Source organism: Ixodes scapularis, unplaced genomic scaffold (genome assembly GCF_016920785.2).
Source record: "Ixodes scapularis isolate PalLabHiFi unplaced genomic scaffold, ASM1692078v2 PGA_scaffold8__174_contigs__length_109621045, whole genome shotgun sequence".
Taxonomy (NCBI): domain Eukaryota; kingdom Metazoa; phylum Arthropoda; class Arachnida; order Ixodida; family Ixodidae; genus Ixodes; species Ixodes scapularis.
The window spans coordinates 27058456-27071899 of NW_024609883.1; the positions used below are offsets into that span (position 1 = coordinate 27058456).

The 13444-nt window shown below is 43.8% G+C and overlaps 1 protein-coding gene across 2 annotated transcripts in view; it reads right to left on the bottom strand.

Moving 5' to 3' along the window:
- LOC8040899 (ubiquitin carboxyl-terminal hydrolase BAP1) overlaps positions 1–13444 on the bottom strand; it is a 33074-nt gene that overhangs the window by 12504 nt on the left and 7126 nt on the right. The window contains exons 5-6 of one of the 2 annotated variants that reach the window (XM_029969354.3): positions 9817–9957; positions 184–294 (exon numbers count right to left, since the gene is read on the bottom strand). In XM_029969354.3, coding sequence (XP_029825214.1) covers positions 184–294; positions 9817–9957 — 252 coding nt within the window. The remainder of the gene's footprint in view (positions 1–183; positions 295–9816; positions 9958–13444) is intronic. The other variant, XM_029969355.4, reaches the window with a different exon arrangement.

Genomic DNA, 13444 nt, shown 5'->3' on the forward strand with positions numbered 1-13444 from the left:
TAGACTGAGGTGCGTCGTTCGCAATTCCCCTTTAATTCGCTCATTTGAAAAAGAGTTTAGGGTTGCTTTTGACCTAATTTTTTCGTCATACTTCTCGTCAAAATTAAACTCAAACGGCGTGACAACGGTCCCGTCGCGGCCTACAGAACGTGACCCAACTGACCCAGCTTTATGTTAACGTACTGAACACGACCGAGTCGGTCGTCGTCGTGGCTTCGAAGGCTCCTCGAGTGACCAAACGGGTCCATTCCGGGGCGGCGTGGCTCCTGGGGTGAGTTTTCCTTTTTTTTCAGCCTGTCGGAAACGGACGGAGCAAACAGAGATCAATCGCAAGGATGGCCGAGCAGGCGTTGAACTTGGCTTTCCGATCGCCTTTTTTTTTTGCAGTTTGCTCGCTCGGCTTTGAAGCTGTTGTGGCCCATGAAAGCTGATTGAGTATTGAAATGTCACACACGCACGGCATCACCGTGAAAGTACCTACAGCAGTAACTTTTAGGGCTCAAAACTGGCGCAGTGATGGAAGCAGCATTTGACCCTTTGGAGCAGGTTTTGTAGCAGGCAAAATATTCGTTTGGAGCAGTCACTGATGCTTTTGGAGGAGATGCCAACATCTGTTAACATATCACACAAAAACTTAAAAAAAAAAAAAAATTTATTGCATTACTAAATGAGTTTATATTTGATAATGACTGAGGGTTTTTCTTTGATACTGGAGTATATTACTTATTACCTTTTGTAATAAAAACCAATAGGGCACAAAAGGTACTATCGGGGAAAAATGCAATGCGAACAGAGGAGCGCGTGGCTCATGGTACAGGCTGCGCCGCCTGCAAGTGAACCTAGGGGCGAGGGTGCGTGGCCTACTTCAATGTGTTCACGCACCTCGATTGACGCCCCCCCAGCTTCGGCAGTGCGCCTCTTAGTGCGCTGAAAGCTGTCACCGCTATCTTTGCCTGCTCGGCGAGTGCGGCAAGCTTCTTTGCACCGCACGCGCTGAGCCAGCAAACACAGCGGTGACAACTTTCAGCGCACTAAGAGGAGCACTGCTGAAGCTTGGGAAGCGCAGAGGGAGGGGCGTAAACACGTCAGAGTAGGCCACGCACCCTCGCTCCTAGGCTCACTTCCAGGTGGCGCAGCCTGTACAGCGAGCCACGCGCTCCTCTGTTCGCATTTCATTTTTTCCCGATAGTACATAGAGCTTTTGTTTTAAAAATAAAGCTCTGTTGAGAGTAGGTCCTATTTACCATGGGTACTAATCAAATTAATGAGAAATGAATTACACTTCAGTTAGGTTAAAGCCTCCCTCCCCTCCCACTTCTACACTCGGTAGTTTATTTAGCCTGTATGTATTATCTCTGTAAAATGCCACCAAAACCAACATAATCGCTAACATGTCTATCAGTGAAAATGCACCTCCCAAATTTGATCGTTACCAGACTCAAGACTTAAATATTATAAACTGGAAAAGAAAAAAAAAAAAACACCCACCCACAAATGTTATGAAAACCTATTCTCGCCCTTACATTTATTCAAATAAAGCACCACATTTTTTTTTCTTTCTCGACGCAGCATTTGAAAACAAGATCATATAATTGAGATCAAAGGATGTGGACTTGCAATAGTACTGAGCATAATTTACACGTATATCGTGCAAAACCAGACGCTCACCCATGCCAGCAGCAGCTACTCCAAACACTCCACTGCAAGGCGGTGAAGGTTGACGCGTGTGTGCTGGTGAGAGGCGCCATGGAGGCAGACATAATAATCAACTGATCCCACCAGGAGTACAGGAGCCTGGTTCTGTCTTATTGCAGTAGCTGCTATCCTACTGTGTATTTTGCAATGTTTTGTCGCGACTTTTGGCTCCTGACATCGCCGACATAGTCTGAAATTTTAGAGGATGTCGGTGATCAAGTTGTTAGCGCATCAACCGGCCAATGCGGTGGTCGAGCAATCTTAAAACTTTGTTTCACCTCAATTTAAAGCACAGCCGACGCTACGAGCCAATGGGATTAACCAAACAAGGTCAAATCGCGACATCGAGGCATCCAACCATCTTACTGTATGTGTTCTTTCATTGATTAAACCAATCAAATGCAGCAAATGTCCCGTGACCTGCGCTTTTACTGTGTGTTCATATTGTACATGTTCGAGCCTCCGACTGTGCTCCGACCTTAAAAGAAAACACTGTATACGGTGAGTAGAGACGCTGTGAAATACATATTTCTACCGTTTTTCTTTCTTTCTACTTCTTTGAATATTAAAATCAACCAATAAAAAATATATAAATTTTTTTTACCCATCTTGGCGCAGGTGTGGTGCAATTCTTGGCCAAAATGGCACCTTGGCGCAAGATGTAGCAGACTTTCGCTCAAGGCGCAATTTGGCACGAATGGCGCAGCACTTCCATCACTGCTGACGTGCCGTTTGGCGAAAGAAGCATTGGTTCGCTATTGCGTAACTAGCGTAGCTACTGAGACATGTTCTCGCTCGATCAGTGTTTTGGTGTTTGTACCGCAGTCGCCTCGAAATAAAAGAGACATGCACGAAAAATAAGGTGTATGCACCACATGATGCTAGGGTAATCCTTGCCGTGTTTATTTCAGCTGCACGTCAAAGAAAGCAGCATTCGAAAGAGAACAACAAAAAACAACACATTCTCCAAAATTCATTCTCTCTATAATGTGGTCCCCTGCATGTGGATTAATCACTCTTTTTTTCCCAAAGTATTTCTGCCTCTCTCTTTTATATATATATATATATATATATATATATATATATATATATATATATATATATATATATTTTTTTTTTTTTTTTTAAGATTTATGTAATAACTGGACTTAGCATGTTTCTCTAAATTAACTAATTTATTTTGATAAGTCTTAAGAGCCTTTAGGTCAACGTCTTTTTTATATATATTTTTTTTTAAGGGATGCTGAAACAAAATGTTTTTTGTCCCTATATTATTAGGAAGCTCCTTAGACATCCGACGCTTAGATATCTTTTTACATTGTTTGACTGTATTGACTTGGAAATCCTGGTCATAAATATTTTGAGATATCTCTAGAAATTAGACATGAGGAAGATACATAGAAAGGGGGGACGGACAACGAAGTCTTCGTTGTCCGTCCCCCCTTTCTATGTATCTTCCTCATGTCTAATTACCGTTACCAACACGCTCGTTTTGTACTTAATCTCTAGAAATGTTTACACGCGAGGTTGGTGTCTCTGCGAACAAACCGGGTTCCAGACCACTGCGCCTAAAGACATTTCAAAGCTTTCTAGCGTAGTGTCTGTTACATAGGTAGTACTCGTCGCTGGGCATTTCTTAGGTTTCTGAGGTTTATTTATCAACATAAATACTGATAAATGATCACTGACGTCGGTGCTGATAGTGTTTGCAATGATTGAGGATCGATTGTAGTTGCTAACAAAAAATCGGTCAAAGTAGAAGTTGTGCATGTGATCCTTTTCAGTCATGTTCTTAATCTTTATTAATGATAATTCAGTACATATTTTTTTCTGTACAAGGTTGTTCCCTGATGACTGCATTGTGTATAGAAAAATTAAGAGTGAAATAAATGATGAAAAACAGCACGAAAAACACAAGGACACAAAGGAGAGAATTACACAAAGGACAACACCTTGTCTTGTGTGTAATTCTCTCCCCTGTGTCCTTGTATTTTTCACACTATTTTTCATCATGAACGTATGCCAACTAGCCCAACTGCCCATTGTAGTGAAAGTGATGTCACTGAGTTACAAGAGGACTTAGACCATATGCACACCTAGTGTTCTGAGTGGAAAATAGATTTGAATCCCAAAAAATGTGTACAACTATGTTTTACAAAGAAAAAAAAAACTAAAAACTTGTAAATCACTATTATTTAATACGAATCAAGTAAGCAACCAACCTGCACACAGGTATCTAGGCGTTATTTTATTCACTGATTGTTCATGATATGCTAATGTGGATGATCTGATTGCTAAAGCTGGTAGGGCACTGAACTTCATTCAGAGAAATCTAAAGAGCTCAGAAACTGCATTAAAACATACTGGCTATCTAGCATGGGTCAGGCCGATTTTAGAATATGCTTGTGCCGTTTGGGACCCTGTACAAAACACCGATTGATTAACTGGAAAAAAATAGACTAGAGCTGCTCGGTTTGTCTTAGGACAGTACGGGCGGAAGGACAGTGTCACTAAAATGAAAAATGAATTAAATTACGTATCACTGTCCTCACGACAAACAAATTGTGACTAAAGTTCTTTTCAACATTTAGTAACAAAACAGGAATCAGTGTCGCAACTAATCTGAGAGAACCATATTATTATAGCGCAATTGAATGCAAAGGTGCAAGCGAGCTCGACAAGAATGACGAGAATAATCTCTGGAGAAGGGGAACAAGAGGGACAAAGGCCAAACACAAATCTCCAAACGCGGCTAGGTGACTGGTGCATGACCGAACGATTGAATGATGACGTGTTTGTGTGTCCTTTGTCCCCCTTGTTCCCCTTCATCAACCACATTATGTATCTCATCGGAAGGACCACGTCTCTAAAGTCAGAGAATGCCACGTCAGGACGAACATTTATACAAATTCATTTTTTGTTAAAACCATTGTACAGTGGAACAGGCTGTCTGAAGAGCAACTCTGCCAGTGAAGACTGTGTTTTTGCAAAACTGTAACCCCCCTGCTTTGGGCAATGCGGGGTAATCTTTGAATAAAGAAAAAGAAATGTTGCAATAAGTTCAAAACCTTTGAAATCGATTACTGCTCCTGGAATCCTTGGATCGGGCGGCCTTCACCAAGGATTGTAGTTTCGACTATGTATTTTCTTTTGCTGCTTGAAGTTGGGAAGAGTGTAAACAGCAAGTAGAAGAATGCTTGTTGGTCTCCACGGCAAGGTATCCGAGCAATGGTGGTGGCCATGAAGCTACCGCAGGATTCCATCGCAACCTACACAAAACTGTTTCGCTTGGCGTATTTGAATTTGTTCTTAGGTATCGTTGTATGCATGTTTTGCGCCATAGCAAAAACAAACTTCATATATACAGTAGTGCAAGAGGACAGAAACATGAAAGGGACAGGACAAGCGCTACTCACAACCGGTACTTTATAGAGGAAGACGACAAGGGACCGTGGAATGTGACAAATGAAAATTGCAGAAAAAGAAGCTTGATTGATGGACGAAGAGCATGTTGGTGCGGGCCAAGATTAAAGAAAGAACAAAGGTGCACAAATCACCGACTCTAGGAACATAACACCGAAGTTTCCAAAACTTCATCGGATTCCTACTATCCCATAGTAATGCAAGCCAGTTCCTGCAACAACTGCAAGCCTCATTTTAAACAGACAAGAATCCTAGGGGGCATACCAGCAGATATGGCCGGGAGATTATAGAGTCATTCGCCATGAACAGCGCAAACAATGTTTCTAATCCCTCACTGTTGCCGACAAAAACTGCAGCTAAATTTCTGAAATTGGAGACGACTCTGTCAACCTGGCTTTGCATTTTATCTTATCGCTTCTTCCCTCCTTCCTCTCTTAGTTACTTTCACTTTCCTCAATTTTCCCACCTTTAATCAGTTGCTCGTTATTGGAATTCTTATATGTCCGTTGCTAGTTGAAAGATGTGGTTGTGTTGTCTTCGTCCTACATGTTTATTCTGTCTTTAATCTTGAAAAAATGTAATGTTGCAGATAGACGTGTAACACTAAATTAAATCATAAAGATATTTTTAAAAAATTTAAAATAATCAAAAACAAAAACTTTGATAAAAGAGGAAAGATAAAGATGAGTAAAGATTAAGGAAAAATTAAAAACCTTTAAGAGGACAGAAATAATTGCGAAAAGAGTTAGAGGAGTATCAGCTCCTTACCAGTCAGTACACCAATGGCATACTGATGCACTTGTCACACACTTTAGAACTTTGGTTTCAGAGCACAAAAGCACGCATTTGCAGTCTCCAACATGTAAAGCCAGGAGTCCCAATGGTGATGACCTGGAGTTCGCGCTCTCAAAATCCTACGTTTACGCGGCGGCCAGATTGTCCTACGTACACCTTCTTGCAGGAAAACGGGATATCATGTATGACCCTTAAGCAGCAGTTTACATACTTATTGGTACGTTAAACCTCGCACTGGCCTTCCTGTCCATTCGGCGAGTTTATCTGGGGCAATTTTTTTAGTTCCTTCGGTGCTGATAATGCAACCGGTGCTTTATACCTGGAGGCTACATTTTTTCAAGTTGTGGAAGACTCTATGGATGTAAGGTAGAATCACAGGCCGACATTTCCAGTCAATCTTTCTTTGCTTAGTTTCATTTTGTGTTTGTGTGCGTTCAACCGTATAAAAAACTAACGATTTTGGATACCCAGATTCTTGTAGCCTTTGCACTTGTGCACCAAAACTGGTCTTTGTCGCGTGCTGACACGACTTCAACAAGGCCGCTTTTAAGCAACTTCACATTATTCCACGTCGAGTCGTACGGAAGAAGGCATTTTTCGGAGCATGGCGAGTACAGTCCAACATGGGTGACCGTCTTGGAAGGATAGCTGGAGGTCCAGAAATTGAAGCACGCTGTTAGTTGGCAATTCAGAAACAAACATTAGCTTGTGCCACAAATGTTGTACGTGGGTTGTTAAGGGGGGACACTACCCAGAAAAACAAAATTCTGCAAAAAACACTGATTTTGAAAAATTACATATTTACATCCACCAACATCCAGAGAGTATTCCCAAAAATTTTCACTAGTTTAGACTGCATAGTTAATTTTTTATAAATTAATTTCTGTCCACCGAAGCTAAAGAAATGGTAGGGTTTGGAGCACTTTGAACGCGTTTTTCTCCGTTCCACTTTTTGGTATAAATTCCATTTTAGTCAACCTATCGTTTGATAATGGCAATAGAGGGAAGGCTCATTCTTCACTTTTCCTGACTGAAATTTAATAAGGAATGCGGCTATGGAATGTTTTTGTCACTTTACAGATGTCTTTTATAAAAATTGTTGACATTTTGTCGAAGATACAGAAGACCAAAAAGTTGACCAATTTTGCAGAAGAGAAAATTGATAGAATTAAATGACTTTTTACAAAAACCTTTTTATAGCCACACCTCCTAGCCATTCTGCTACACATCTAGCGAATAAAAATCTTGAATATTGTGATAGTTTTCGAACGATAGGTTAACTAAACAAGGTAGGCGTGTTGCTGATAGAAGCTGCCCTAAATTCCTTCCCACTTAACCGACAGACCTGAAATTTTGTTATGCACCCTCTGGTATGACCACCAGCCTACCCTATAAATCTCATTAATTTTAAGCCAAGGGTTCAAAAGTTGACCCTCCCAGGGTTCAAAAGTTGACCCTCCCAGGGGGTGTCTCCCCTTAACCGCAGCCACGCCTCTCAGTTCAGGTTGTTTGAAAAGCAGAACGATATGGTCGTCTACATATCTGAACGTACCTGAGGACACACATTGGGTTAAGAATATATCGCGTAAAACAGGAGCCACGCAGGAGCCTATACATATTCTCTCCCTTTTTATAGGCATTGTTATTGAATGTGGTTACTGTAGATGAAAGGTAGAATCTCGGGAGTTTCAAGAATGACTGTACCGTTATGCCGCATTGATTTGGAAAAGAAATTATTTATTCCATAGGATGTTGCTATCCTGGCAGTTGGGGCTAGCAGTTGCATCAAAAAGTATGAGCGAAGGTGAGCGTCACTGTCGTCGCAGGGCCGCAACTCCCGCCTGCCAAAGCTTTTGCGGACCGTCAAGCCGGAGAGAGTGACACACAGCGGAACAAGCGTCTGCCACCTCCACCTTCACTGCCGCAACACCACCAGAATGGCGGCACGGCAACGACATGGCACTGGAGACGCGTTTCACGCACCGTGGTATACCAAGCTGCACAGTCTTATCTTTTATCATCTGTGACGGAACTAAGAAAATACGCAAATAAAAAGCAATATTTTTACTAGGGGGCCTTTTTGGAAGCATAAATACCTCGTCGGTATATCCCTCTATCCGATGCGGCGATCGGGCAAGGGCCTTTAATGCGCGCTTGTTTTTTCGGACACGCACGCCACGTCACTTGGGCGGTGGAAATGCCCGCCACGGGCACCGCATCGAGGTGGGGCAACACACCGTCCCTTGACCTTCCGGACACCCAACGGCCGAAAACGCGGCATCGAGGTCCTTAGATCACCCGATCCGGAACCTTTTCGACTCTCTATGGAAAAGCTTTCCCTAGGGACAAATAGAAGCACCGAAGATGCGTTGCCTGCGCTAGGTGTCGACCAATCAAATCGCTCAGTAAGCCTATTGGGTGGGCGCGAGTTCGGAGAAGCCACCACAAAGAAAGTCGCCCAACGCGTCGTCTTTCGCAAAACCCCACGGACTTGTTGAAAAGATGGACAACTGGGGGGCCACGCGAGACGGCAAGACAAAGCAAGCGGCGACGTCACGGTCCCTTCGTCCTGCCTTGTCCTGCCATCTCGCATAGCTCCCCTCGGAATCTATACTCAAGACCTAGGGGTCACATTATTTCGGAGTAATTGAAATGCTACAAAAAAGTAATAAAACATCTGCTTCAAAAATTTAACCCTCTCATGCATCACGTCCACACATGACGACAGATGTTTTTAGTTTTTTTTTTTTTTTTTCTCAACAGAATATGTTCTCATGCCTTGCCTTCCTGCATGGTGTCCTCAAATGAAAAAGCTTTCCTAGACGGCTGACAGATGGCAGCGCTTGCCGGATCTCGCACAGAGGGCATCATACCTCATCTTCATTCATGAAGAAGCCATATGCAACAGTTCGTAAAAGTAATTATTTTTTACTAGCAAAACTTTGTATGCAAATTGCAAGGAAAATTAATTTCAGACTGTTCTAGACACACTTTATGTATTAGCAATGAAAGTTTTGAGATAGTTTCTCCAGATTTTTCCTTTTGATGCCCGCTATATCTGTCCTCAAATAGGGACATCAAACAGGACCACTGCTTTCCTCTCATTGCGCTTCGCGGACTTTCCGGCATTTCCGCGCGAAAAATTTTGAGCTACGTATACGCTTGCCGCTTGCATATTTTTTCTTACTAACTCTTCAGTGTCTTTAGCTGAATGAAAAGGTCTCGGCAGAAGTCCTCTCCTCTGCAGCCGGTGAAAAAACGAGCCAAGCATGACGTGCCACTTGAGAAGAGGCTTGACGTTGGTGCACATTACCCCAGAAAAATGACTGAAGAATGCGCAGCGCTGTCGCAGTAAGAACTGTCGCAGCAAGACGCGGTACACCTGTGGGCGTTGCGGTGTTCCTCTCTGCCCCGAGTGCTTTGCAGAGTTTGAAGCCTCGTGAGATGTTCACTTTCGTCTTTTTTAGCTGAGAGCTTTTTCTTTAGCATTGTGGAACAGAAATGAAACAGTATTAACGTGTTCTAGCCCGAATATGCTCATTATTTTGATTAAAATGACCATTGCTCAAATACCAGAAATTGATTCACTTGACCACTGGAATGCACAATGTCCTCAAATGAGGACAGGTAATAAGTTCTGCTATAGTAAATAGGGTTGAATTTTTAAGACATTTCTTTTTTACATCATTGGCGGTTCACATGAATGCCACAGCACGGTATAAAATGTTTCTGACATAGTGGTTATAATTCATGCATGAGAGGGTTAATTTGTTTTTTTGTTTTTTAATATTGGAGTTATTTGAGGTGAAACAATTTCCGAGGGTGGACCAAAGTTTCCAGACCAAAAGGCAGTTTGTCTAAAGACGGTGTCAGAACGCTGACCCATGAGGAGAGGGCACCCACCATGTGCTGCAGGGCCTCCAGCACGATGCCCCGGTTGGTCTTGAGGGTGCGCAGCTTGTGCTCGTAAGCCTGGCGACGGTCCGGAACCACCGCCATCAGGTTGAAGCGGATGTCCCCGCCCCCCAGGCGTTCCGTTATCACCTGCGCCACACAGACCGGTCACTCCGCACGCTGCCCCAGGATGTTTCGAGTATGTTGTCTGCTTTGCCTTCAGCTCGTTACGCGAGCGTGTAATTCGCTTCGAGCACATTTTGACGCAGAACGTGTTCGAGGGCCGGGATTACGAGGAGAGTGTGATGGAATGCCATGGAATCCGTTACGAATTGTCGAATGCATACTTCAGAGGACAATCTGTACCAAAAAGCGGGAAAAAGACCCTTTCGAAATGCGGGTTGGCCACTTCGATGACCATCATTGCCCAAGTTGGTCCGTCGTCGGTGCGACGAGAGTCGTAAGCTTTCATGTGCTGCGCATCAGAGGGTGTCCTTTAAATTCTTAGAATGGTCACGTTCGGCACACCCCGGACGGCTCGTGACAATGAAACGTGGCGAATTTTATAAGATGCCTTATTCGGGCAAGTGCTACGTGCAAAGTGGTAGTTTCTTGTCACTGTCGATACTGAAATGAATGCGCAGAGCAAGTCGTCTGCTTCTTGGACGGGAGTTGCAGTGACCTCAGAACAATGCCGAGCTCTTATTGGCTGATCGAAAAAAATAGTGGGCAGATCTCAATGCTAGGCGCTTTGAGGTCTACCCACTATTTGTTTTTCAATCAGCCAGTTTGAGCTCGGCGTAGTTCTGACGTCACCGCGACCCCTGCGCAAGAAGCAGACAACTTGCTCTCCGCACAGAGAAAGAACTGCGCAGCAAAGAACACCGTCTCCTTCGTACATCTGCCGTCAACAAACAGATACTAGATTTTCACTGCTATTAGCGTACCAATATTTAGACTGATATTTAAGCCACTAGATGGCTCTGAATTTCTCAAACGGTCTATCAAGAAGATAGAATGAAATTCTAAATGCATCCCAACGGGAATCGAACTCGAGACCCCATAATTGTGAGCTCGACATTCTATCCCAGTGCCAGGGGGGAGATTGGCGAAGGGATAAAACCGATCTACACCGAGGGCGGGAAGAGCGTACGTCGTAACTTACGTAGCCTCCTTTAGCTGTCGCAATGGAGGGATTGCAATCAACTCAGACAGAAATCGAGGAAGAGATGAACGTTGGAGCACCGATACGCTCTCGTCTCATCAATTCCATCAGTTTTTATCCATATGGGAAAAAACAAGAAGTTCAAGACATGCCCGCCATCGCATAAAAAAAGCCAGTTTAAAATAAAAGAACAAGCTAGAACCAAAGTTGTTTTTTAAAAATGCAATGTTCACAAATCTTGAAGAACGCCACGGACAGACGTTCTGTGTGGTTACGGACTGGTAGGCAAGTTTGTAACGTATATTTTTAAAAAGTCACCCCTCTCCCATACTGGCGTGCAAAGGCAGTGGTGACATGGAATGTGATATGTTAGTGCAGAGAAACTGTGTAGGTACATATGTGGAGAGTAGATGGCACGAAGCGGCCGTATGTCGCACAAGGTAAGTGCACGAGAACTTCATGGACGCTTTACTTGCGGGTGCCATCCTCTGCGGTTGCAGTCTAAGTGCGACTGTCTCGGAGCCTGTTTGAGCACGAGACTCGGTAGACGGAGCATGCGGAAAATGGGACGATTAGATCATGGCAGTGCCGAGCAGAGCCCTGGCACCAGCTTGCGGCAAAAGAGAACTAAACACACGAAACTGCTTTTACCCGTCATAGCGAAGAAGTCCGCTCTTTTTTTTTTTCCACTTTTACGTCGCTCTCTCCGCCGCTCTTTCTCTGGGGAAGTCCAGAGCAAGCTTGTTTCACGAAGAAAGAGTGCCAGCCATATAACGCATTGTGCGGTAATAAATATGCCACTAAAGGATGAGGACACGTAGAAGAAGGGTCAGAACACCCACTTGTCCCATCTTGTTCTCTAAGTAGTCCTTGTCCTTTCACGCCGTGTTTATCTTAACATTTCTTCGGACTTTCAGAACAAAAAGGTACAATGGCCGACTTTTGGGTGCTATGTCTCTCAAATATGGTCCCCAAAAGACAGGACGGGGGCAACCGCTCGCTGCCCTTTCCCACTGTGTATCGCGACCAGTTAAAGGTCTCGATCACCAAACTGCCAATCGACGTAATCGATGCGCAGTCTGTGACATAGCATGAACTGCCGATTGCCAGTTTTTTGTGCTTGCTTCGACAGTTGGCAAGTAGCAAATAATACTACTACTAGCGTTGGAGAATGTGTTTTTGTGGAACGGCAAACTGGGCTGCTGCTCCACGTGTTGCGCTTGATACTAGCAACTTACGCAAATATGATGTGAAGAAGTGCTCGCGTCACATTGGCATGGCGTGGTGCTTTGCCGTGGAATGACGACGGACTGCCAGGCATGTAACAAACTACTGAATGCCTCTCGCCTATACACCTTTCCGAGGAACACTTGGCCCTAGGGACAACAAACCAATTTCGAGCCCAGTTTCTAGGCTTGAGGCTAGACTCCCACCGGTGTCCCTGCTAACCCTAACCGAGCGGACTGTAATTTCGATAGGCGCAGCATGCGTAGGCACAGTTTCAAACACTGCTGGTGGCTAAATTCTCATCTTTTCCCGCTGTATTTTATGCTTCATGGTGCATGTATTTTCCCGAAAACATTGAAAAAGCATTGTACCACATTTCAAAAAAACAACAAAAAAAACTGTAAACTATTTTTGTTGGGTATGCGCATGACAGAACGTATGCGACTGGAATGTTAGTTGTCGCGTTTTTTTTATACGTTTCGACGGCACCGCTTGATTAGCCGCGTGTCAAACGACAAAGCGCTTAGCTGTCGAAAATAATTTACAACAGAAGATAGTCAAAAGGCATGCATTTTTTATGCTCACAAATAATGTGTTTACCAACGGTAGCGAGTGTTAACATTCAAACAATATATTGTACGCACCACATGATGCAGCGTTATCTGAAAAGAAGTTATTTAAGAAAGATCTCAAATAACACAGTCACAGTCGACGATAGTCACATGTTGACAATCAGACAGATTCCAAGATGCTTTCGTTTTGGGGAGAGCTTCCTTTCTTCACACCAGCACCAAGACAAAGGAATGGGCACGAATGACTCCAACCTGAACAACTTTTTTTGGCTATAACTGAGAAAGACTCTACATGAATTATCTCTGGGAGGGAGGAAAACAATTGTCATTGTTTGCAAAATTGCAATGAAGGCCGTTCGACGTCCTTCCCTTCCTTCGTTTTCCGTGAATGTCGAGCAGAGACGCTTACCAGCCCTATTTCTCATAGTGGAAGATAACAGAGAAAGGGTTCGCAGCATGCATCGGAAACTTTCAAGAGGGGCCAGAAAACGTTGAATGCAAAACTGCGAAACATAGGTAGAGAATCACACTGAGTGGGTTTCCACAGTCCAAGAGAGTGGCAGAAAATGTCTAGCTGATAGGGGGCGCGAGAGCTGCACCAGCCGCATCAGCATCAGCAATCTGGCGGCGGCCTAGGGGCGTTTTTTGGAAAGGTGTATAGCTGGGGGCTGCT